The sequence below is a fragment of the Ascidia mentula genome, chromosome 1 (assembly GCF_947561715.1).
Source record: "Ascidia mentula chromosome 1, kaAscMent1.1, whole genome shotgun sequence".
NCBI classification, from domain to species: Eukaryota; Metazoa; Chordata; class Ascidiacea; order Phlebobranchia; family Ascidiidae; genus Ascidia; species Ascidia mentula.
In genome coordinates this window covers 21,641,306-21,667,737 of record NC_138566.1, presented here as the reverse complement: position 1 = coordinate 21,667,737, position 26,432 = coordinate 21,641,306, and the positions used below count along the sequence as shown (strand labels likewise).

Here is a 26,432-nt window from a genome sequence, read left to right as displayed (position 1 = left end):
TGTTACAGAAGCTGTTTGTGGATTTTTTTACACGAACTTGTTACCCAAAAAGCCTTTTCTCTTGAGATAAACGACCTCGGCCCAGATTTAATGCTTTGCCCAAATTCGGGCTTAGCGATCCCGCAGTGAAGAGGGACCACACGTACCGCGATCAGCAAATGCGTCTGCATTACTGCCCTTCCGCCACAGCGCCGTGTTTTCACCCAAAACATCAGACAAACTAACCAAAGGTTTAAAATTATCCGTTTCGAGGCTGATTACGGACCTCACAAGGAAGACTGCGCGGTAGGCGAGATCAGCCGATGAGTTATGACGCAGCTAAACGGCTTTGATTAAAGATTATGTCACGTCGTGGATGCTTAGGAAGACCACACGGATCGTTCAATGCCCGCCAATCGTTCTGAGTTGGTCTTCAGTTGACGGACAGCTTCAGCAATAGCTGTGAACTGGTTTGTCAATTCGCCCGTTTAAGCGGTCGGATTCAGCGAGCGCGATTTACGTTTTTTCGTGTTAGGTCGATGTCAATCGGCTGTAGCTGGAAATGAAAAGGCGAACACGTTTTTTGTCTGTAAGTGGTGGTAATCAGCTTTCCGTATTACCTCATCGTTTTCTTATTGTTTAGAAAAATGAATCGGCTAGATCACTGCAGCTGTACCACGTGAATAATTGAACAGTGGTGTTTTCATTTCGAAAACTCCTCATCGTCTGCGAGTTTTGTGGAGCACAAGTTTACTAAACCAATATGTTTGTCCTTTGCTTGGGGGACAAGTCGAGCTCTGTCCTGATCGGGTCGTGAACCTGTTTGTCCAGGTCTCAGCCTAATGAGCAAAGTCAACGCAATGCTGCTCCCCTCCATGATGATGCCGCCCGCTTATCAAGTTAACTTGTTTGTCGAACGCGTTTAGCGACGATGGGGGAGTGCATCGACGTGATCGCTGTTTGTCGCGACCCGGGCTGTTGTTTGATCAAATGATTCGCGCCGCTGTGTCATATCTCGAATTCCGTCACTTTGCATGTAACAAAGGTATCATTAGATTTTGCCAAACAAGATCGGTTGGCAATGAAGGCAATGCAATGCTGACGATACGATCGACGATTCCTTCAATAGTCTGCTGGCTAACATTATGGTTAGGAACGCATTTGTGAGTGTTTCGTGTTCCAACCGCGATGAATGTTTTGTCAAAATATCCATTAAGGTTTGCGTATGAGCCTAACATATAATGATTACTTTTGTTTCTTTGTTGCTTTTTAAACATCCATTGCACACTCAACTGGCAAATCGAAAATGTTTTTTTTTTCGCTGGAAATTCTCGACAACAATCTTCAAGAAGGAAGTGGAATTATATTCACACTTGTTGACGTTCATCGTCAAGTCGAACTTCTCTGTTTCCTAATTTACCGAAAAACGAACCTTGTTGTGCATTTTTCAAGTCATGCCCCGAGAAATTGTATCCAGATTATCGCAGCGTGGCTCTCCAACGATCTCACAGTGCGATCCGCTTTTTCACTCTAAGTCATCTCCATGTATTTTAATCAAGCAGCGCTCCGTGACTTTGGTCAGATCGATCTCGTACAAATCCGATTGACTTCGCGGATCGATAACGCTTAACTCGAACTGCGAAGCGCGCTCACCACTTAAGGGATTATCGACCGTGCGCTATTACTTGATTAGCTAATTTGTTAGACCCTTGCGAACCCCTTGATCGGAATTCGCTCAGCGGGACGATTTGTTGACCTACCCCGTTCGATAGTGAACTCAAGTGTGAAACTATGATTTGTCATAACAGTGATATTCACTCATACATGGATGTAGTATCGTTTGTTTAGGAATGTGAAGTGCTTAATCTTGACTCTTTGACACAAGACACGTAACAACAAAGGATGATGGACCCCTTGACTGTTAACTTTTTGTCAATCAGTTTGTCGGTAGATTTCCTCAGTACCTCCTGGACTATGCAGCAGTTTACCACTGGGCGTTTTTCCTGGCTTTTTTTCACGTCCTTCAACCTCAGTTGTCAGTCATTTGTTAAAGGACGGCGAGAGGAAACGATCAAGTCGCAAAAAACACGCATTCTTTCACTGTTCTTCGGACAGTGGGCAAACGTGCGCCAACCGCTTAGCATTCAAAATTACACGTTCGCACGACGGCTTTTCTAAATACCCCGACACAATAGGTGACATTCCCAGAAACGGAAACGTATTGTCCCCATCACGAGCGTTCAACAGCTCACCCACCTTTCTACACCTCGAAATAACCACTGTCAAGGCCCCATCATCGGGCATATTCAAAGCCGACTTGTCCCTCCAACCGCGCCATGGGTTCCTTGTGGTTGAGATAGGTGTTTTGAAATAGGCCAAAATCGCGTTTTCGTTTACGTGCGTCCATTGTGTGTGACCGACAAACCAGACAAACCACGGGACCCGCCTTCTCGGGTGAATGCAATGGACGCAAAGTGGGGCAATTTGGTTGCCATGGCCCGTCTGTTTGCATGTTTGCCGTCGACAAACCGAGCATAATGCGTCTGTTGCGAGGTCCCGGCATTGTGCGCAACCCAGGCTTGTAGCAGCAGTCTTCAAACATTGATTCACTTCCATTGTTATTTTATGCTTGTGGCACAACTATAATGTTTTTTTGCAATGCACGTAAAATGGGCAAGTGTTGTGGCCATAACAAAAAACCTACATGTGTACTTGCATGAACGATTTATTACTTATGTTTAACTTTTTAAACCTATTTCGCGATTACTATTTGGTTATCGAATAAACACAATTCAAGCACCAATTACACTAGAAAAGTGAAACGTGTTGTTTCAACACGGCAATTCTGTAGCCGTATACAACACTGTACACGTGTTGCATAACAGCCGTGTTGTTTCTCCCTGTGAATGTTCTGACACACCTAACGTGTTGTTTTGCCGTGAAAATCTGCGATCCTGCCTAAACAACACGCGTGTAATGTGTCGTATACGGCTACAAGCCCATTACACGGGAAATGCGTGTTGTTTCAAACCACACAGTTATATATGCACCAAGTTGTATTACAATAGTAAAGGCAATTGAAAGGGACTGGAACGAGATGCAGAAAAACAAATACAACTGTGAAAATTTGTATATGGCACTAACTATAACCAAATTTGAAACCATCAAGTAGCATAAGTAGTTGAAATACATATCATGCACATTTTTGTGTTGAACATGCAAAATGTCAAAGTCAACAGTTGTTTTAGAAATTTGTCTAAGGCATTAATTTCAACTATGTTAACTTTTTATGGCTGCAAAGTACAAAATCAAACTATAATGAACAGCCAACCAAGCAAATATGTTTGGTAGCTTTACTTTATATAGAGATATCCACAGCAATGGACATCAGTCCAATGAACCCAACATTATTTGTATTGATTACAATACAAGCATGGGCTAGCATCTTGGGCTGTTCATTCTGAAAAGAAAATAAATAGGCATAAGATAAAATATATGAAAATAGCATTGACATTAACACAATTAGTTATTTTTAAAACCATGTCAAAATTGAGACAACAATACAACTTTGCCTTGAAAAGTCAATGTATGAATATGAATTATCACCAACATGTTTTCAGCCTTCGAATATGCGAATTAATGGAAAACAAGAATGCCATATAGTAATTTGCTACCACAAAATGAGCATTTTCAGTAACTTGTTTTTGTAAGCGGCTTCATACATACTACTTACAAAACTAACTTATAGTTTGTGAATAAAAAAAATATTTACCTTCGTCAGAACAAAAATGGCAGTAGAATGCTTGCTGATATTACTTTTTCCTTTGTATCTTCATGATGTCCACCCCAACATTAATTAACCTAAAAGGAATTGTTGTTGAAAAATTTTATTTGCCGAAGGGCAAAGGCGAAATACAGAACACAAAAATGCTATATTTGTTACTTTGATAAGAAATGACAATACTTACTGAACATTACTTTTCATGTGTCAACATATTCTTCTGGTATCAGGCCCAAACCAGCAAGTAAGACAATCTACAAAACATTCAACAACAAAAATAACATCTGCACAACATTTATTGTTATGTATGTTTTAAAGTGCCTGGTGTTTGGTTTATTGTACATGCAATTGTTAATGAAGTGAATAAAAGCACATGCTTAAAAAGCACACATGTTGATAAAGTGCTTGAAACTAACCTCAGGGTGATCCATCTAATCCACAATTTGTATTACAACAAGTTGATCAACAGTATACAAGGACCTAGTTTATACAAGATAACCTAAAAGAATTTTGCAAACCAAACAGCTCATATTAAAAATGGCAAAATACACATTTAAACATAGCTAAAAACGAAGTGGCACGACTTACCCTTGTAGTTGAAACAACATAGTTAACATACAAGCCAACCTGGCAAGCTGCTTTGAAACATTTCGCCACAAATTCCCGCCGAAATATTTTCAAGGCAAGGGGTAAATAAAACCTTGTCTACACAGTCCCAAAAATTCTCAGCGTCCAAGTTTATAACAATCTGACATTACAAGATGTTATTGTATTAATACAGTTTATTTACGTTTAAAAATAATGGACAAATAAGTAGGTAGTAATTAATTTATACTTACATTTGCTGGATCCCCATGCTTCGGATTGTGCGTTTTCGAAACGTGGGCGAGAGAACCTAAATTTTACTCGCAATGCCCTTAAACGAAAGGAGTATAGTTTGATAATATCTAACTCAAAACGCTCTTAATTATGCACTAGCAATTGCGCATACAACTGTGCTTAGCAGTAAAATCAGCATTAATGCATTTTACTGATTGCTTGCTTTATGACGTAATTTAAAATACATTATGATAGAGGAATACATGTTGGGCATTTCCCATCGCCAATACTTACTTCAATAGAAATATTGATATGCAATATAAAACACTTCTTTAGTAATTTATCTTGTCACCAGCCTTCGAATTTTGACCGTAAATATCCTATGCAAACATAGATGTCTGATGACAACACGGAAAGCGTGTTGCTAACATTAGTGCATATAACACGTTGATGTGTTATTATGCAAATTTGCAACACGTTTGCCAGAAACTGCCGTGTTGTTTCCAAAGAACACACGTGTTGTTTGCAGATTTTAACGCTAAAACACACACCGCCGTGTTAGAAATACACATCAAGCGTGTTGTTTTCACTCGGTGCTTATAAAACAACACGTTTGGCAACACAGAAGTGTGTCATTTCAACACGTAGCAGTGTCAAAACAACACGTCTAATTTTCTAGTGTAACACAGCAGCTACAATTGGCCAAGTATATTAGCTGTCCTGCGTAACATTACCTCAATAACAGGGTGAAAGTCATGCTTTAAGGTGTTTGGCGCCCGTCTGTATACGAGCCCAGTGTTGTCCTCATCTTGGAATATTACATTCTTTCTATCGTTGAATTCGTGCATCCCGTTTATACTTCGAATTAAGCGTTTTAAATTAAGAAATTTGAAAGCGAAGGAATTATTTTCTTGTTTAAAGCAATTAAGTTAAGGCAAGTTGTACTTAGTCGCTTTTAACAGACACAACTTGGTGTTGACCTCGCGTGTCCGGATTCATTAAAGGGGAGAAAATCAGCAGAAAAATCGATGACCTTACCTCGGTTTCGCATTCGCAACAATTATGAGTGCAGTAGTTTCTTTAGCGTGCAAATACACGTTGACTTAACCGAAGGAATACAGAATATTTTTTGCCGCAGTGTGGCGGCGGTATTGTGTGTACTCATTGTGTAAACGACAATCCCACTTTTATTCCAAAAACATCCACCGATCAGAGATGAAATCCCATTACTTCCTATGTTTACATTGGGTCAAAACTAAAACAGGGCGCGCTATTGTTTCGAGCGCGCTTATAGGGCAAGTCTCCATGCCTTCCCAATTTCCCGTTATTTGATCCCATTCCGCCAACGTGGTGCAGCCGACGTGTTGTATGTTTGTCAGGAATTACACATGATTGGATGAAGACAGCGCCGTCGTCTCTCCGGCTTGGCTGTTTGAGACCCCTTGATCCCGGGCCGCATTACATGTGGTTTCGGCATGTTGTTCCCCCGCGCCCTTCCCAACCGCAAGACACCCCGGCATCGGGAGCCGTCGATCGCCGCGGATAACCCCGCTTTTGTGCTCGTGGGGCTGAAATCGGAGCTGCGAATGCTTTGACTCTTGCAGTCGACTTTCGCTTCTCCCCTTCCTGTGTCGGAAACCGCTGAAACGCAAACAAATATTAAAAAAGTTGAACGTTAAAGTAACTGGCCCGGTTCGACTTGGGTGACGCATTGCCCTTCTGCGTTGTCAAATATCACATGATGTTGGATTCAATGTGGCGTGACGAGATTGTTTCGTGTAGCGTGTAAGGATTTGAACCTATATCTACGGTCCCTTAAGGCCGATTCACGTTTTTCACGAAATTACCGTCGACCGTATAGGGCGCCAGCATGTGCCTTGCTGTCGGAATCGTCTGCCCCATCTTCGGCGACAAATTTACTGCCGGTCGTAAAGTGACCGATCCATCGGCGCGCGCGCCGCCATTGTCCTTTCCTGCATTTGTGCGACGGACACGCTGCTCGAGCGTCTATCAACAAAGGCCGACGTTGCCTTTACAGTCAATGCGCACGGTTTTTAGTGCACACCAACGACGCTTGAAGGCTCGCGCGACCTTTCAGATTGCAATCTCCGCAATAAGCATCACCGGTGTCGTCGTATGGCCGCCTTTGATTTTTCGACAACGGTTTCAGCCTTTTTCATACGTGGGGCGCTGTAAGTTGTCCTACATTCAAGTGGGTATAAATCCGGTGACTCTAGTCTTGTGTTCGTGAAAAACGCCGAGGCAGCTACAATAAACTTACTGCTCAAAAGGTTTTATTAGCATAATTATGTATTACTGCACCGGTCGAGAAAATCACAATCAAACTATCAACCACAATATATTCCTTCCTGGTTACAGTTACGCTGCTAACATGATGTCTGCGCAGCAGTAGTGCGAACTTGTTTGCTGACACTTCTCCCGCCGCCAAACGCTTACGTCACAACGAAACCACCCGAGCGTAAACTCGCGTCATCGCTAGCGTGGTGTAAACTGGTGGCTACTTGTAAAATCAACCAGGACCAGGCCATTGAGCCGCTTAAAGTGATCTCGGGTTGCACGAAGAGGATACTCGACAAGGTCCCACTGAACTTGGTCGCGCCAGGACTCGGAAGAGGCCCTTTTGTGTAGGGTGTTTGAGAAGGCAGCCGCAAATACCGAAAAGTTGTTAACTGCTAAAAGCGTGGGCTCCTGTTGAGCCACTCAACCCGGGCGCAATTACAACACACATCTGCCATTTGTTTCCATTAAGCGCACTCCATGGTGGAGGTATCCAGACGTGACGTAATTGCTTTCGAATGCTAGACGGTTATATTGTAAATGAGTCTTGCGGTTGAAGTCGACATCCGTGCAAGTCGAAAACCCAGCGCAAAAACGCTAGTCTGACAAAGCTTCAGGCGGAAAAGTCGGGTTTCTCGTCAGCTTCCAGCGTTTAAGCGCCACCGCCTCGGTAAATATTAAGGCAGGCGTCAAGAGCGACCTGTCGACCTACCGCTTAGACCACCCGCCAAAGTCGATCGCCCGAGTGTCCATTCTTCCGTGGTTCGACTGTTTATTGAGCAAATAGCAAACTCCCCAGAATCGTAAGATTTTTTTCCAGTCGCCGTCGCCGCCCCCGCCGCCCACGCTTGTACATTCATTGCTGGGCGATGGATTTCTTAAACCAGGCGCGCGAACTTTCCCATAGACAATCTTCACGCCCCAGTACCTGTAAGCGACCACAGGGACTATGGATTTGCAATTCTTTCGTTTTCGTGACTTTGCAAAGTTTTTCTCGTGTTTAGTATATTTTCAACAGTGCTGTGCGAAATTTTACCACAGCTGATATATGAGGTGAATGCGGATTATATAATTTTGGTTTGCTTCTCAGTCCTAATGGATACTTTCCTTATTATTTTCCATTGCGCTTTTGTTTGTCCATTAATAACAACGCAGTTTAAGTCAATGCCATTTGAGAAGGACTATCTTCATTTTATTTTCCGACACCCTTCAAAGTGAAATACAGGAACTGTGACGTTTCAATTAACTAACTTTCGTCGGTGCGCAAATGTCAGCGATACATCATGGCGCTTCGTAGCTTTAACGGATGTGTGCACAATATCATTGCGAGGCAAGCTTGGCATACATCGTCTTTCCTCTGCATTTCCTGCGCCGACTGGTTTCGGTCGGCCTCAATTGAAGCCGTTGTTGGCGTCTGCATGTTTCGGCGCCTCTGGTCGACCGCGAGGAAAGCGAAAATAGAAGCGTGGCCTTTGTGGAAATTGCACTCTTCCGCCCACCTCGCATCCGTCAAATCTCTAAAAATCTCTAAACGTGGAATTTGTATGACGAAGTTTTCGCTTGTTTTCTGCCCACACTTCAACAATCGACAGGTATGCCCCGGCTCCGGTAATGGGGATGACTCAACGCAATTTGAGGACGGAGCAGTTGATCTTGTTATTCACTCTTCGTGTTTTGCAGATTTTTTACCACGCTTAACGTCTCCGTTTGTCGCCCACACTCGACGTGGGACCTTGTACATCTCATGTGCTGTAAATCCTGTTCTTAACCGCCCGTCCACAAACTGTGCATGATTTTAGTTACCCAGACTTCATGAAAAGGCCGATGGGCGTCATTCTTGTCGATGTCAGCGGGGTTTGGTATTCCACAAAAATCCACCCTGCCCTTCCTTCCACACATGAAAATAACAACACAAACGTACATTAAGATTGAAAACTAACACATCTGCACGCCAAATGTTACGTGCCGCAACCAAATCTCCATACCCGTTCCATTGCACAATGATTGAAGTTACCCAATGTGCAACCTGACGTTTCGGGCTTACGGCCAAGCGGAGCAAGGACCATCAGTCAGCAGCAGCATGCTACAACCGTGGCTCGTGCGCTTCGTCCACAATTGTTTGGTGTTTTGTTAGTTCGCCACTGTATAAGCTCGCAGCACCGCACTATACGGGAATTATATAGAAACAAGGACCCCCATCCACGCGCGTCCGTCACCCTAACTTCGAACACAGGCCCCTCACTCAACTTAATCCAATCACTCCTTGGCCCCATGCATGAACCCCTTACCACACAGAGTAAACGTGTACAGTTGCTTCTCTGAGCGTATTTACGGTGCACGGGCTCTTGGGGGGATTACGGAAGTCGGCAGCAGGCACGTAAGTGATGACCGGTCCGGCGTCTCCCGGCGCGCGCCAACGGAGTCCTTCTGGCCTATCTGCTGTGGATAGGTTTCCTTCCGCAGTTCCTGTTGTCGTCGTGGTTTTACACACGTATCAGCCAAGTTTGTGCCGATGACCAACACACTCGTATAGGTGTTGTCAGATTTTCATTAGGAACAGGTTAATAGTTATGTTTGGTTGGCTTTTGATTTAAAAACGTCTTGCTCAGGCTAAGTTGTTCCATCCGAGACAAAAACCACTTACGCTTGTCCACCCATATCGAGGGAGTGTCTGCTTTGGCTGGACTGCTGAATCGTCAGTCCTGCCTATGGTATGAACTTTGGACCAAAATGTCACGAAAGCTCCGCACTGCAAAATGGCGGTGTATTTTTTGTTTATCTGGTCCGTGTATTTTTGTTCGATGCCAACCAAAACAATGAAAACCACGCCATGTGCTGTGCACGTCCATCGGCGCCTTTGAATTGCGCCCCTTGTAATTACAGCAGATTCAGTATTCTTATCTGGCAAAGTTTGCGACGCCTATTGTTTATTATCGTGCCAAAAGCCAGCTGATATATCTCTTATCCCCGCGTTGTGCATACGTATCCCCGCTTCGCCCAGGTCAAACGACGCCGGTGTCTCCACTCTTTTCACCAGCCCTGAAATTTTTTCTTCGTGGAAATCACAACAGGGAGTTCTACAAATAAATACCCCTCCCGCAAAATAACTAACGCACGTCGATCAGCGTTGACGTCGATCAATATCACGTTGACTGTCAGCGGGGCGTCTCATGGTGAACGAGTGCGTTTTTTTCTCGCATGATTCCGAGAGACGGTGTCGGGGGTCAGTTTTGTCCACAGACAGTCCCGGAAATGTCGACAACTGACCCATAGTTTTGTCGCCGGTTTGTCGGACCCGCTATGCAACCGGCACTGTGTGATGTACGGTTCCATTTTGGTATGCGGAGGTTTGGGGAGAAATATATTGTACAATATACTGCTGTGTGCTTCCTATAGCACAGCATTCATGTTTTTTTACTGATTAAATGATCGACACTTTCTGAAATAATAAAGACTGCATGACAAGCCATGAAACAGCATGTTGCACAATGTGGGGCAATGGGCAGCCTTTTTATCTGTGGTTTTATGTCGCTTTGCTGTCTGGTCGTTATTTTTTTGTGTTACCGCAGATGAAAACATACCAGGCAAAAAACTGCTACACCAAAGGTCTCCCAAGTGTCGTTTGTTTCCAAATACAGATTTTTGTCTTGTAGTTCGACGGCATCTGCCGCGAGCAAAACAGCCCCATCTTCCTCATCTATATATTCGCATGCTTTATTCATGCACAAAAAAAAACAGCTTTGAAAAAGCCACGATCGCATGCCTTCCCTTTCATGCCACCAACTTTCAACTTGCCATCGGACGACTTCGAAGCAATTTCGGAATCATTAATAATGTAAACCCAGGCCTTTTGTCGGAGATCGCTTCCGAGTACCCATTGCCTCATGATAAGGCATTAGTGTCGCGTGTCGCTCGTTTTACGGACGATTTCTGTAGAAGGATAAAGACGTTACGTCATCGGAAATCTTTTTCTTTTGACGTTTTTCGATATTGTTTCGATTATAAGCCTGAGGAAAGTCGATATACCTTGACTTTCGCTAGGGTGGGGTTTTGGTGAAGCCTAAACCATAGGTAAGTTGTCAACTTTATGATGACGTTACCTCCTCAGCCCGACCATTTCGATGGTGCTTTATAAATGCCAGTACTTTGTGAGATGTGCTGGGACTGGTCCCCTAACCAAATATTAATCTGTAGTCGCTTTTGTTCGGCGAATGTCAACAGCATGATTGTCATACAATAAGCGCCACAATGGTGTCCCGCAAATACCTCGGCGGGGAACGACCCAGGTGCTCTGCCCTTCCTTATGTAGGATTACGAACATTCAGTATCACGAACCGTGACCAATGCTACACTGTTGCCGCCCAGAATCGGTGACGTAACGCCATTGAAAATGGCCAATAAGGTTGCGCAGGCGTGGGCCCTGGTTGAGGCAATGGCAGGTTTTCGACGAACTGGGTTTTGGTTCTCTTTCGTACAGGCTGAAATACTGAGTCACCATACCGCATGTTTTCGCCTTCGGACAAAGTGTTACTTGAGTTCTCTTTGTTCACCGAGTGATCGCAAGGTAGAAGTGTATTCAAACAATTTATTTCGGCTTGCTCAGGACTTCTTGTTAACTTTAGTTGTTCTGGGCGCTTTCCCTAATAAATATCACTGAAGTGTTATAATTAAGTTTGTAAAGTTTTCTGTGTAATTTGAATGTTTGCTAATCTTTTTTCGAAACATCCCGATTTCACTACGATTTTCGAGTCCGACACATTTGCAAGCCCATCTTACCTGTCTATTCCTGTCTATTCTTTTGCTCAACGCGAACATTTTTCACGGTATCAGTGAATTTGACCACTAGTTCGCCTGACCCCGGGGCGAGCCTATATTGAAAAAACTCCAACAAACCGGAGGTAATCTGACAAGTCCCTATAGGAAGGACGGCCGCTTACCTCCAAAGGCTTTGTTTACGATTCGGGCGATTGGAGTGCGATGATACGCACGCTTTACTTGTATTGTTACGTCACGAGCAACTGCATGTGAAACGACAACCGGACCCGTTGGTCGGAACTGACCACTCGTGGCTCTTATGCTACGAAACATAAGAGAGTTTTGACGGAAGTTCGTCGCTGGCCGTAAAAAGCGAGTTTCCAACAATCCTGAACGTCATACACTTTCCCCTGAGCAACCTCCAGATATTGGGCAATAACTCGGAATGTGTAAAAGTCGCTTATTGATAAACAACGTTATATTCTGTTTAAAAGCTGTTCAAAATTCAACAATGCAAAGGCGGAATATGTTGACAATTGGGCTGTGGTGATTTAAAGGCAGAATGGGTAAATTACTTGAGATCCATGCGTAGTAATGTTGCTGTTTCTGGATTCAACTGATGATAATACGCCAAACTGCTGCTTTTGTACCTGCCTTTGTTCGCATACCCGCTAGAATTTGTAATGAAACTTGATCGTTAAACAACTGTATTTATTACCTACTAAACAAGCTTGTCAGCCCTGGCGGAACAACGTCTGTGCAATAGGACCCGATATAACATTCATAAACGCTGACGACTTCAAAGCGTCAACGGCCTTGGGCCTTAAGCCGCTGTTTCCGTATCACGAACGCTACGAAAACGTGGAGGCCGCCGGACCTCGGCTGATGGATCAGCCTCATTAGCAGTTACACAACGCGCCCGACAGGTACAAGGGCTTGTATTGGAAGTGTGCCTGCTGTCTTAGGGCCGTCGAACTTGGAAGTGATTCATTGCTGAACGTTTAGTGGAGTTCCTCTACTCTGCAAACCACGAGCAATCGTCTTTTTAATGCATGTTTTGGCGGTAATTTTGAAGGATGGAAAATGCATGCCAACGAGGCAAAGGCTTGTGATTCTCCTCTACTGTGCGGTAGTCGTGCCAAATGAAAACACAATATTACGTGCTTGCCGATTGATGTGACTTGTTTACTTGGTTAAGTTTGAAGGTTATCCTAAGCCCCGCTCCAAAAACGTTGAAAAGGATGGTGGAATTAGACTAACCTAACCTTGTAACATTCTGAACCAACAGACGACTTTTAACCCTCCGTGTTCATCTTGTTCGTCTGCTTCCTTCATGTCCTACTGTAAACCTGCATCGGCGCAGAGAAAATCAAACACAGCCGCGTACAGGTCCCCAGAAACGCGCAACGAGACCAAAATCCTTCCGTTCCAAGCGCACGGCACCGAATCGCGGTCGACGTCCTAATCATGTTTCGGCAACAAACATTTCACCGCGCGAAGAATGAAAACTCCTTGATCTGCCATCGGGACAAAGCTCTCATTAAGCGTTGGAGAAGCGACCCGTGGCCCGCTGTTGCTTGTTGTCCAACCTGCACTGTTAATCGTATAAGCCCTGAACCATCTTTACCTACGTTCTTGTGGCAGCCCAGCGTGGAGTTATGCGTGTTGTGGATTTGGCCGCCTAATCGTTGCAACGGCAAAGCCGACTGGAATCCCGCTCACGCTATATGTCCCGTTGTGTCAATAAACATTACCTGCTGTGCAAGGTGCCTGATTAGGTACAGATGTTTTGCAGCGGCCATCTACTTGATAAGAAAATGCACCAAAAACTTGTAGTCTCAAGGTATTCTGTGCTGCAGTGTTTTTCGTTGGAGGATAGGGTCTTTAATGTAAAAAATTGCTTTCTTCCTAATTGCTTTAATTCATTTCTATATTCAACTTTCGTGTATTTTACGGCTTTTGTCGTAAGTTTTCCAGATCAAAAACCGCCGGCGTCACTGTTTTTTCACCCACTTTGATAATGATTGATTTCCGGTGGTTTGACCAACCGCTATTTTCTAAATATTTTGCCACAATCACGCAGCGGCAGGTTTGGGTTCAACGCTGTTTCCCCCCCACAGACTTCGCCAAGTTTTGGTAATCGCTAATTCGATCACTCCCCCCAATTGACCTGCCCTAAACCAACGAAACCGAACCCCCCCATAACAGAAAGTGGTAGTAATTGGCGGAACCTCCTGCACACATCAGTGCTGTTCCCCTTGTAGACATTATGCTAAGTAGTCACGCTTCATTGCCGTTCATGGATCATCCTGGTTAATTAGTTGCACTTGCGTGCGGGTCACTGGGGGTCCAATGACTTTACCCCGCGATCCGGTTGCCGCAAGGAACACCTATTGCTCATGCACTATGTTAACAGTGTAGTATTGCGCGTGACCTCAGGTTTTGAAAGCATCTTTTGAACTTGTTGGAGAAATATTGCAGTTTCGTGGATATTGGTTGTATGCTGTTGGTTTATGAAGTGAAAATCAACATTTACGTGTTACGTTTCTCCCGTTTCCATAAAAAAGGACAGTGTTCGACAGTCTTGCTTCGAATGACACTTTTTCGTTTCAATGCTTGACATGATACCGCATGTTGTGTAATGTTTATGTTGAAATCCAAGTACAAGTATACAGTAGGTGTGTTCAATGCATTTTAGCAAGAGATGCAAGAGAATTATTGCCGCTGTCAGTTGAAGCCAACCTCTAGATACTCATTCAAAACAAACAACATATATTGTAGTGAACCAGGTTTCAACGCCCGCTTTGTTGGCTTTTTACAGTGTGACCCGAGACTCGCAGAATAAAAGTAGCGCCCGCAGACGCCAGTCGCCAAATTTGGCTTCCTGAGGGCGACTGCGGCTTTCCTGAGCGGCGAACGTGCCGAGCGATTGTTCCTCGCACTCGCAAACTCCTGCATAGGCAGGTGTGGCGGTTCAGTCTGATAGTTGCTTTCCCAGTTTTTTGTGTGAACGCCGAACCAAAAGAATAAATTATTTACCTCGAGTTCCTGTTGCGTCTGACCTTAAATTGTGCAAACTCTCTGCAGACGTATTTATCCACATTTTTTCGCTGGTGTGTCAGCTGCTAGCTAGCGGTGGTAATTAAACGTAGAATCCCAAGCCGTATTCACCTGGCGGACTCTTTGCATGTTACCAATTCACACCCTCTACCACTCCCAGGGAGCTGACACAACGCACCACGTCAAAATACGAAAAAAAAACATTTGAGCTCCCCTGTTTTTTCGTCTGTATCAGTCGCATGTCACCACTCACAACCAATACAACGGCTCACCGTGTCTGTCAGTCTGTCACAGTTGCGGGAGCCTCAGCCTCATCCCGAGCGAACGCGTGTGTGGTCGCCTGTTTACCTGCGCTAAGTGGACGCGCGGAACTGTGAATGTGGTGGCCAACTTTAAACTGAAACAGACCCAGGTCAAAATAACAGCGCCAACCAGACCCGAATCTTCACCGAAACTCGACACTGCCACGTGCAGAAAAACAGGCATGTTTGCCGACTGCCAGGGGTATTTTTTCTGACTTTTCGCTGATCTTGTAGAGCAGTGTTTCCCAAACATTTTATTCCCGGAACACTGCCAGGGTATTTTAATTGATGAGGAACTCCAAAACGTCAAGTTACAAAAACGATATTTCACATAAAAAGCGTAATTTCCATGCCTAATATCAATACATTACTCTATAACCAAGTGCAGCAATGTTTTTCCTCGCATACATCAGTACGACAAGGAACGTTACCCCGTACCACATGCCCACAAACTTACTACTTTCCACATCAAGGTTTTTCAATCCGCTGAAGTTGGTATAATAAAGAAGCACAAATGTCGTAAAAATGAGCCAATTGGTCATGCAGCCACGCGGTTTGACGCGTGGAAGTGATCGTCTGTTGCTTGCACAACCGCCACGTTCGGTTAGTTAAGCCCGGTGCGGTAGTCGGGTGCTTCGAAACCCTCCGCGGCATCCTAATAAGCTGAATCCGGGCATAATTTGTTTGCATGTCGGCCGAACTATGTCGGTAAGCACCCCAATCTTTCTGACTCCTGGAGGAATTTAGTGCTGCCTGTTTGTTGTTGCTGCTAACTGCAGTCTTGTTTTGGTCATTGGGGATCGTATATTTTTGCAATGGAGTTTTTTCAAATTTTTATTTAATATTAAAACCAAATGCAAAAAAATACTGTGAAATTTGGCAGAGGATCACAGTCAGTGTGAACGAATATAGACGTTCAATATTATTTTAACAAAACAAAAAGTTCGCACTGACGCTGATCGTCTGTCTGCATTTTTAAGTATAGTTGTAAAAACAGACCATCGGTCACCACCGAGCACCACAAGTTGATTCCCACCGTATCAATATTCTCTATCCAAATAATGTGCGAAATTTTCCGAGTGTCTGTTTGTAAATAACGTATATATCTGACGTTGGCGAGACGTCAACGCCAAGAAAGTGATTTGTCCTTAACACGTGGTCGCCTGTGCACTTGGCGTGATCGGGCAAGCCTATTGACTTTGACTCCGAGCCCGTTGTTTTACATCGGTCACGCGATCTCGACATACACCGAGGATTTCACTGCACACTTCGCATCGGGTTGTCGGCGACCATGTCGCGTTTGTGTTCAAACCTCTGCTTAATTGTGTTTAAAGAGATGTTCCTTTCGTACGGAGGAAATTTGAGAAAAACGAATCGACTTTTAAATATACCCGCGTATGCAGAAAAATATTTTGTTTCTGTGAAGTCATATTGTCGCAACTCTACAAACGTATATGCATTTCTTACGTGGTTGTAATTTTTCCGTCAACTAAAACATTCTGTATTTTTGGACTTTTCAGGTTCTCAACAATTAGTTATGTCCTAGCCCAGTGGTTTAGTGCTTTGGAGACCGCCCGTTGACATTTCCATCGGGACGTCCCGACTGTCTTTTGTCACTAGCTCGGTTGCGGCTCGTTGATTGGCCGGACGCGGTTCGCTGTGCTTGGCAATGACGTAGCGTTTTAGGCGATCTTCTGTGGTCACAACACACGGATATTATGAAGGAAACAAGACGGTTTCCGATAACCGCTCCGGCGCATATAGACTTATTTATTTGAACTACGATGCCAGGTGACGAATGTCAAGCGAGGAGTGGGCTCGGAGTTAAAACGTCACAACTTGCGTGTTGCTGTTTGTGGAGATGTGACATTGAGGCGGTAGTTGACATCCACTGATGCGTTTGTTTACCTTTCGTAAATCTTGGTGCCATCAAATCCAAGACGTTATTGCGATTGGCGAATGTGCGCAAGTGAATGGTGCTGGACTTTGACTTGAGATTGGGGCATCGGTCAGGGCGTTTGACTCATAAACCAAACAAAAAACCTGAATGAAATCCGTGTACGAGACAATCAGGGTTCGAATCGAAATCAGTATGGCAAAAAAATTCTAAAAAACCTTTAATGTTAAGTGGTTTGAGATTCAAAGCAGTCAAGTCAAACACTGACGCCATTCAAAACCTGCCACACAGTTTAACGGAGATATCCGGGGGCAGCTTCAGTCCAAACACAAAATCATCATAATTGAAAACCCCTAACAGGTGAAAGATTTAAGCACACTCGGCAAAACGAACGTCACTGCATGCAAGTTCCAGTGAGGCATGAAATCGATTTTCCGCCAAACTTCCTAAGCAAAACATCTGCTGTTTTTCCACTCTTGTCGTTCATCTACCTTTGTTCTTTGCGGGCGGGATTAGCGTTTTATGTTGGGTTCAGGCACAGGTGTACTCGGGTATTTGCCGACAGACGCACCGCCATCGAGTGATCGAATCGCCGTCCGCGATGACCGTTCGCTTGTTGGTGGTCGGTGTGTTTTTGCAAAACGGGAAAAATTCTCTGCTTAAACTATTCGGGCCGATTTTTTGCGATTATGCAAGAGACATTTGTCCGAAGATGTATGTGTTTAGGTGTAAATAGAGCGTGTTGCCACGATTTAAAGTTTTTTTTGTTGTTCACAGGCAAGAACATCGTCGACCCCCCTAAGAAGAAACCAGGTACGTTTTTGTATTCTTACGAAATATGTGCGTAATTGGCATAAACGTATCTCTAAATCCAGCATGACGTCAGATCATTTTTTAAGACTATATGTTACCAACGCGCTATGACCACATGCTACCGATGCGTACGGTTCGCAACACTATATGTTCAAATACACTGGGCAATAAATTCAAACTCATGGAAAAAATCATGGAACTTGCTATTTTGTTTCCACAGACCCATGTATAAATGTCCTTTGTGGGTTCGGCTCGACCTGTAGCTCAATTGAGGGCAACGCAACGTGTATGTGTCCCCCGGTTTCCTGTTCCTCCGAAGTTGAAGATGAACTCTTCGCTCCGCTCTGTGGCTCGGACGGGATCACCTACCCCAACGAGTGCAGGCTGCGGTCAGCGGAGTGCATGTCGCAACGACGCATTAGAATTGTCGAGGAAACGCCATGTGGTGAGCTACTGAACTTCTATACTTTATGACGCGCTACTAATCTTTTTGAAATCATAAAGTGATGCCTTATTGCGCAGGCGCGTTACGGTCTATTGGCGACATTGTTAAAGTTCAAAGACACCGCCATGTTTTCAAACTCCAAACCCGAGCAGTTACTGAGCGAGTTGGTGTAATTAAAAGCACAGAGCAATTCGATTTCCTGTAGTCTACACATTTTGGATCGCTTTGTGAGAAGGCGGTGTTGCGTTACGCCCAGGCACTCACTTTCACACGAAGCGAACTGCGATAAGTTTCCGTGTAGCGAGCTTCGCGACTCCTTTGTCCAACGCATTCGATCTGGCGCGATTCAATGCGACCGTTCTCACCCCCTTTGTGATGGAGATATTAAGCCCGACTATTGGGAAGTGAATTTCGAACGCCCCGGCTTGGATGTCGCAATGAGTTATTTCGATGAGTTGCGGTAAAGAACGCGATCGCCACTGTAGCGTAAAATAGCAACATAATAGTGTACATTTCATTTTGACCACATTTTCATTGTAATTTCACATATAGCTGTCATTTGTGGGCGCTAATTCTACCAGGGTTTCGACTTAATGGGAAAAATTAAGTTAGATTTTGATGACATCTTACCTTTGTACAATGAGCTCCATCGAATTCCTTACACGTCATTAACCATCTAACTGTAATATACATACTCAGCAGAGGGTGCTTCGTGTTGGTCAAGAATTCACACTTCCCATCGTGCCCACTAACTTGTGCGTTTCATTTCAGCCAAAACAACCCGACCCCATCTTCACATAAAACCGACCACTTTGTCGGTTGTAGATAACGACGACCTTTACGCTGTGGTCGACCACTGGTCACGTGGTATGTGTTGTGACCCTCATTTAGTTGCGTGCAGTAGTTCGTGTTAGAAGGTTTTCACCGAGTTGCCACTGTGTCTTGGTAGTTTAGCGGCTGATGGCTTTTAGAATGTTGTTAGTGGTGTGCTGTGCTCGCTGGTAGTAGTTTATTGTGTTTGTGGCTTTTTGGTAGAAAACCTGATCTCCTCTGGGCATAGATCAGTTCTTCTTAACCCTTTTTCCTCCACTGAAATTTGCAGAAATTGTATTCATTACAGCAGGATACACTGAATTTAAGGAATTGCGCGACCTGTTTTGAAGATGCCAAAGACAATTGTTGCTTGTTAAAACTTTGGACAAATCTTAAAAAATAATGGTAGTATTTGACTGTCAGCCATACAGTGAAAAGAATTTCATTCGTTCAAAAATTCCTTTTACACTGGAGTGAACCAATCCCCCGGTTACGAAACACAGATCTAGAATCGGAGATAACGCGCATGTTTTTCTCAAAGTTTGGTGTTTACAAGCTATCGCGACATCCCAGGATGAATTTCATGGGACATGTTTAACAACTGAAGCATTGCGCCACATCTTTCTCAGAATTACATCATCACTAATCCGCACTCCCAAAAGTTACAATGCCCAGCCCAAGTACATAGATTGTACATTGTTGCACTAAATCTTAATAAACACGTCACACTTTACGGTCACCGAGGCCTTTTTAATAAGCCGGTTCAGAGAGAAACTGTTCCCTGGAGTGTTTTATATCGCGTTACGTCGTTTTGTACATCAATTACCGAATATATCGAGAATACACGCCAGGGAGATCAGCTTCAATCGCGGACCGATACTGCGAAGTGGTTACAACTGAAGGGCTAATAAAACAGGCGATAACAGACTGGCGGTCTCCCAGGGCAATTAGGCAATTTGTTCTGCCAGGTTAGGTTTGTCAATTGGCAGTTCAACCGGGAGTGTTACGTCACTGCGGGTTTTAAGTTTTGGTTGGCAGTATAACGTAAACCTAATTAAACTGCATTATTCCAAATGTTGAAAGATATAACCGTAAACTTTGACCGAGCAAATCGTTATATAACGTTTATTTTTCTGTCGAGCTTTTTCGCAATGTAGGTTTAGTTCTAATGGACGCAGTTCTCATTCCAAGGGATAAAAAATACCATTGAAATAAGGTTAAACGAACCGTGCGTTAACACTGTGTCAACTGCGCACCAGCTTTTGTGCACCCACCCATTCATCCGACTTCAAACGCTGCGAAATAATTCCTTGGTGATTTGTCTTGAGTTCCGACCGATCTTCAAGTTAATTTCGCCCGTCGATTTGTGTGAGTGGTTCAGCCGCTCTCAATGGCAGCTTAAAAATCAGCTAAAAATTGATTGTTGACGGTAAGTTGTTAGGGTAGTGCGCGACCCGTGGCGTCATCCTGTTCAACCTTTCCCACGCTTCTTGTTGCGTCAGCAGTCACGTGATCTGCTCAGTCACGCTCAAGTGGCCATGATTTCGGCGAATACTTCTGGTGTAAAAATGGTCAGTTTTTATAATTTAAAAGCAGAATTTCAACCTGTGTTTATTCGTGAGGCGCGACAGTGGCATCTTTTGATAAATATAAAAACAAAGCGGGCGAAACGTCGGTAGGATAAATTTAACATTTAATTGTGCCGGAAGGTCAGTTCCTAAGAAATTAGTTAACAACTTCTGGAAACCCGGTGTCTTGGAAATATTCGGAATAAGCGACCGACCGTGAAAATTCAGCGAAACAAGCAGGAACCTGTATGTGCGATACCGACGCTAAATGGCCACTAATTAGGTTTGCGTTGAGTAGACGGAACGCCCCTATTTAGCGCTATTACACGCTCCGCTACCAGAAACCGCTCCTTGGAAATTGGCGGACTGCCGCGAAATAGCTGCTATAGTAGTTTTGCTTTGCTGTTCTATCTAGGCATTATAAGCCTAAAGTAAGCCCTGTGGTTGTTGGGCGCTTCACAGTAAGAACATTTGTCACGGGCGATTTGGTGTCGATTGTTGGTAAAACTGTTTTGTGATGAAGTTATATTATAAAGTAATCGAACTTCTATGGAGTAAAACGACTCGGTAATATCAAAGGTTTAAAAGCGATGACTTTCTAGAGTTTTTGAACGCAGACGCCTGAGTAAATATTTACCCGCGTTGGAAAACTCCACCCAATCAATTTCCTCTGCCACAAGGTACACTCGCGTATCCTTTTCCTACGAATTCATTGTAGCTCCCGCAGTTACCCCACCTACAGCACCTGTCAGATATAAAAGCGCGGGATTTGTCAATATAAACAGCGGATTTGCCTTGGCGATCACCGCTGCGCGTGCTGTGTAAAGCGATCCACGGAGCAGGGTCTCCGAAAGGGGCAAGTCCAATGCTCTTGAAAGGCGTGTCGCGATCTATGGGCAAGATAGACGCCTCTGGAACGGATGCAAGATTCTTCAGGTTTCACGGCCGTTGCTCGTTTTTGTGTTTTAACGCTGATCTACGGGTATCAACCTTTGACCCCGGTTCCGCTGTTCGGTCAGGGGTCACGCTTCGTGTCGGCCTCGAGTAATTTGTAACTCCTGGGTGTGTCTTGGCTTAATTTCCCGTTGTCGTCGAAGCCCAAACTTACGCAGACGTCTGCTGAAAACAAAGTGGTCATTGCGTTGGTTTGATTTTCCACTGTTATCGCTTGGGTTATATCTGGTCAATATATACTCGCGAGGTCAATGAAGGTCAATTTTAGTTTCTTTCCAAAGTTAAAAGGATTCTGAGTTCTAACCAACGTTTACTGCCACATTTAGGGACATTACTGCCTTATCAGCAGTCATTGGGTGATACAGACGAACTGGATTTAAGGTGTACGGAGCATGATTTCCATAGCTCTGTACAAAAAAATCACGATTGAAAATACGAAACCATTGAAGTCATTGAGTATGTGAAGACTGAAAACGTATACATGTAACATGTCTTGTATTTCCACGTCAACATCAAACTTAAACCGTATTAATCTGTCACCGTTGCGTCCGCCCCATTCTCATCGCCCTAACCTAACCCTATAGATCACAATCTGCACGGATGGGGGGACTTGTTTTTCTAACCCCATGCAAAGCGCCCGCACCTACAGTTCACTTAGCAGGCTCGTTACCCCGCTTTCCCTGCAAGCTAGAACAAAAACGGGTGGTTCAGGTCGGTCGCGCTCGAACAACGTCGGCTCCGTGCATGGATCTTTATCAGGGGCGCTTGCCACTTTCACTACGCCCTGTAACATGTAAGCGCTGTTGCCAAAACCCGCGTTGGTTTAGGGTTGCGCTGGCGTCTCCATTGCTGTGTAGATTGCGTTTGAGCGCCGCGGTCGCTTCTTGTTGGTCCCAAAACAAAGTGAGTTGGGTTGCTTTGTTGTATCCCGCGTGCCGCAGCAAACGCTTAGGGCGATTTTAGGGGCATTCTAGCCGCCCCGCGGTCCGCCCTTGTGCCTTGCGTACGCTGTTTACTCGCCCTCCGAACGGCGGTTATTCGAGATGCTTGTTGTTGCTTTCACTAACAACAATTTCGCGGTGTCGCGCTCGTGTCTGTCAATAAAAGCAGAAGTCTGTGGAAGCAAAACGCTGACATGAGTGGCTATTGGTTGTGATAGGGGATTCTTCAATGGGCGTTTACATGCTTTTTACAGGCATGATGATGACTGAAATTTGTAGTGTTGAGCTTCTATTCACTGGCCGTATGTCTGTTGCTCTCCTACCAAAAGCCGACCCTTTCGTTTTAAGTTCACTGTATTATGTATTTTAGTGTGATTTTTTTTAATTGTGATTTTTTGGGGTTTGCATGAATAACAAATATTTTGTAGTGTCGGGTAGATTGCTTTGCTATCCAGCGCCGTGCTTGTCTTCTAGACTTTCCAGTGTGTGCAAGTGTGCAATTTTATAACGCTCTAGTTTCACTGACTCGAATGTTTCGTTTGCGTTCGTTTGAAATCCTGCTATCGTTACAAGCGCGCTTCTTTTCCGCTTAAATAGCCGACATACCAAAGTAGGGCAAAAACGACCGGAACATTCTTGCCCGAGACAACCCCAAAGCCTTGGACTTTTGACCTCATAAAACATCGTTCCAGGACAATATTCCTAAGGAACGCAAAGGATTTATTTTTAGGAGAACCGTTGTGCAACCTTACATACACCAACATTGCGCAACAATCTTTTCTTGTTTGCACAGCTCCAGTCGTCGACAGAGGCCTTTGCGCGGATGTGGAATGTGCTAACTCGGCCGAGTGCGTCGTGAGGATCCAGCCAAACGGCGCCAGTGCGCCCTCTTGTGTTTGTCCGACCTGCGACGAGACGCCAGCTCTTCCTCTCTGCGGGTCAGACCAACGTTCACACCGCTCCGAGTGCGACATGCGACGAACCGCCTGCTTGGATGGAGTTGAAATCACCGTTGTGCGGTCTGCGCCTTGCAGTGAGTGACGTGCGCGCGCGGTTATCCGATTTATTTGTCTCAAATACAACATTCCGCGGTTGTGGAAAATGACTTTCAGTGTTTTTCTGCCACAAAACACGCGAAAACCCAAAAGTAGATGCGAGCAGTTTTTGTAATCTGGAGTGTTTTGACCTCACCGTTTCCAAATCATTTAATATAAGCTAAGTATGCATTGATTTCAATATCGGCGTGCACACGTGGTATACATCTGCGCACCCAAAATAAGGCGACTGTGGCAAATAAACACAATTGTTCATCATCACAAATGTACAACAAAATCAAAATGAAAAATTTCATATAAGTTAGTCATTCTTAACCTAATCCCAGCTATCCCTATTTTCACGTATATGGTATAGTCGTTATGTATGTGGCAGCTTTGCCAACCATGAAAATGTGGAGATTGTAGCACTTTTAATGTCGGCTTTTTCAGACCCGTGCGATTTTTTCAACGACACAACTCAGCAGTTTGAGAATTCGTGCCCAGGGGTGTGTGCTTTCAGTGAGGACGGGGTAGCAGTATGTTGCGGTACTTTACCGTGCGTCGATGATGGCCAAGTTGTTTGTGGAAGCGATGGCAATAGCTATGCCTCGAAATGTGTGATGGAAAGGTAAAAAAGTGTTTTCATGCGTTTTTCGTAAGCCCCACAAAGTGCGTTTTTAAGTAGTTTGTATCGTATTCAGGGCTTTTATAAGTGTATGCACCAGCGTTGTTAAGGGTTTGCATTTTACAACCAATGCGCCAATTGAGACATTTTTCAAGGAAAGTCCTGACCTATTATTTTTTCTTTTGTATTTGAAGTTTTGCATTTGAAATGTCGGCAAGTTGTGTTTTTGTCGTTTTGAAACCGCATGAGTTGACCTAAGTAAGAATTATAAAAAAAGTGTAGCGCTGTATACCGTATCATAGCAGTAAAGTATGTTTTAAACATTGTTCCTTGATTTCGCAGACAAGCATGCGAAACGGCTCGGAATTTGTCGGTTATCAAACAAGGCCTCTGTCCACTTAAAAAAGGTATAGTTTAAACCACTCCCATCCCACTGACGTCATTTCTAACGTCCGTTTTATAACCTCGTAGTCATGACGACGGTTCGCGGCGCGATGGCGATCGAAGCCGATTCCAGCTGTCCAGGAGGTTGCGACCCGGAGTCGCGTGAATTCCAAGACTTCGTCGAAATTCTCGAAACCACCGTGAATTCGGATCTGCAGCAGAAAAATCTCGACTCTGATCTCGATTCTGACGAAGCTCTCACTCTTGGCGAATTCAAAGTGACAGGGACGAGGCCGGGGAGCGTCATCCTCTTGTTCAAGTGAGCCTAATTTGATTGAGAGTACTGTTGCCTGGCGATGTGTTAAGTTTAATATTACTTCGATGGAATGTTTGTGATATCGGCGTTGTCTTTTAAGGTGTAGTGCTCGCGCGTGTATGCATACTTAAAGTTAAGATAAAAATGAATTTTTTTAAATGTTTATTGTGTCTTTTTCAGCAGGAGTTTTTACTCAAAGCTATTTAATGTAAATTGGATTTGATGCAAATGAAACAAGAATGCCCTCCAAATTTAGGCGATTTTTACCTCTTTATACCGAAAAAAATCTGTACAGCCCTTAATGTACATTCCCTAATTCAGGGCTTACGCTTCGACACGTTCGTTGGTCATCACAGGGGACGACCAATCCGACAGCAACACGGCCTGGGTCTACAATCGTCTCTTCGACTCGGTAGATGGCGCTCTGGTGACCACCGTCGGCGCCATGAACATTTCGTTCGCCCCAGCGCGCAATCCGGCTGACGACTTTGTAGTAGAAGGTGGGTATAAGATAAAGCTGGTATCTTAACATAGGTCTTAACCACGCGGCTCTGCCTGTTTTCGCACTGTTGCCAAGCAGTCTGTGAAGGTCCCTCTTCAGTCGCTTTGATCCGAGGCCCGCATTACATCATTTCGCTGCTCGGGTGGTTTTGATCGACGAAGCGCGCTCTCACAGCGGTTTAATCCTCTGTGTAAAGTGCTTGCGCGAGGCGCTATGTCGTCGATTGATGGCGGCCTCTCGAGGAATGTGCATTAATTGCACCTTGCAGCTGACAGCTCGAACGTGTCTGCTTTGAGATCAAAGTCGGTCCGATTATTCTTGGTGCAAACTATTAAAACTTTGATATGAATTTTTTTTAAATGCGTACACTGTTGTATAGACTTCGCGCATGGCGATATCTTATTGCAAATTGGAACATAATGCTAAAAAAAACAAGGGCTCCAGGTTAATCACTTGCGTAGAAACCACGCAAGTTTCCCATAGTTCTATGGGGTTTTCTTATGAGTTGTGCACGCTGGGACAATTTGCAATTTTCTTTTTTTAGGATGTTAAAATCGTAATACGAATTCATTCTTAGACCGAAGCGGACAATTTTGACTTTATCTCGCAAACTAGACACACAGCTTGCTTTACTTTGAAATGAACAAAAACATTCGACGTTCTTTTTCCCCCGTAGATGTGTGTCTCACCGAGCAGTGCAGCTACGGCGCAAGTTGTAACATAGCGGTATCTGGATCTCGCTTCCGACCTGCTTGTTCCTGCGACAACCTGGGTGACCCGGGCCGCTTATCTGTAACCCACGCCTGCAAGAAGGCCTCGGACGGCGACGACGACAACCACACTTTCCTTAATATTCAGGCGGCTCGGCGCTACGCCTGCAACAGTCGAATGCAACTCACTTTCATTGACGTTTGCCTAGGTAAGCATTGTGTTATGTTAAAGCATTGATCAACATTATTGGGATTTAAGAGCGGAAAGTCATCAAGACTGTAAGATAAATACGTTTTGCAACCCAACTAGGTTTGTGCGAAACCAGTTTTTGCAGACTGTTAAACAATTTTTTTACCATATGTTTTTTAAAAGTTACCTTGATTTTACTTAATTACTACGAATCGAAAGATATTTTATGCGGATTAAACTAATGTA

The 26,432-nt window shown here is 44.3% G+C and overlaps 1 protein-coding gene and 1 long non-coding RNA gene across 6 annotated transcripts in view; one reads left to right on the top strand and one right to left on the bottom strand.

Annotated features, from left to right (window-relative positions):
* The window catches only part of LOC145915865 (agrin-like), a 53,352-nt gene that overhangs the window by 5,556 nt on the left and 21,364 nt on the right, over positions 1 to 26,432 (top strand). For 4 of the 5 annotated variants that reach the window (XM_083002761.1, XM_083002760.1, XM_083002758.1 and 1 more), the window contains exons 4-12: positions 17,669 to 17,704; positions 17,925 to 18,149; positions 18,921 to 19,016; positions 23,219 to 23,458; positions 23,910 to 24,087; positions 24,427 to 24,491; positions 24,556 to 24,787; positions 25,106 to 25,284; positions 25,963 to 26,205. In XM_083002761.1, the coding sequence (XP_082858887.1) occupies positions 17,669 to 17,704; positions 17,925 to 18,149; positions 18,921 to 19,016; positions 23,219 to 23,458; positions 23,910 to 24,087; positions 24,427 to 24,491; positions 24,556 to 24,787; positions 25,106 to 25,284; positions 25,963 to 26,205 (1,494 nt within the window). The remainder of the gene's footprint in view (positions 1 to 17,668; positions 17,705 to 17,924; positions 18,150 to 18,920; positions 19,017 to 23,218; positions 23,459 to 23,909; positions 24,088 to 24,426; positions 24,492 to 24,555; positions 24,788 to 25,105; positions 25,285 to 25,962; positions 26,206 to 26,432) is intronic. The other variant, XM_083002759.1, reaches the window with a different exon arrangement.
* On the bottom strand, positions 3,287 to 4,325 carry LOC145915922 (uncharacterized). The gene is made up of 4 exons (XR_014404229.1): positions 4,177 to 4,325; positions 3,948 to 4,014; positions 3,752 to 3,840; positions 3,287 to 3,439 (listed from the first exon to the last, which is right to left on the bottom strand). It is a non-coding gene; the product is annotated as an uncharacterized LOC145915922 (long non-coding RNA).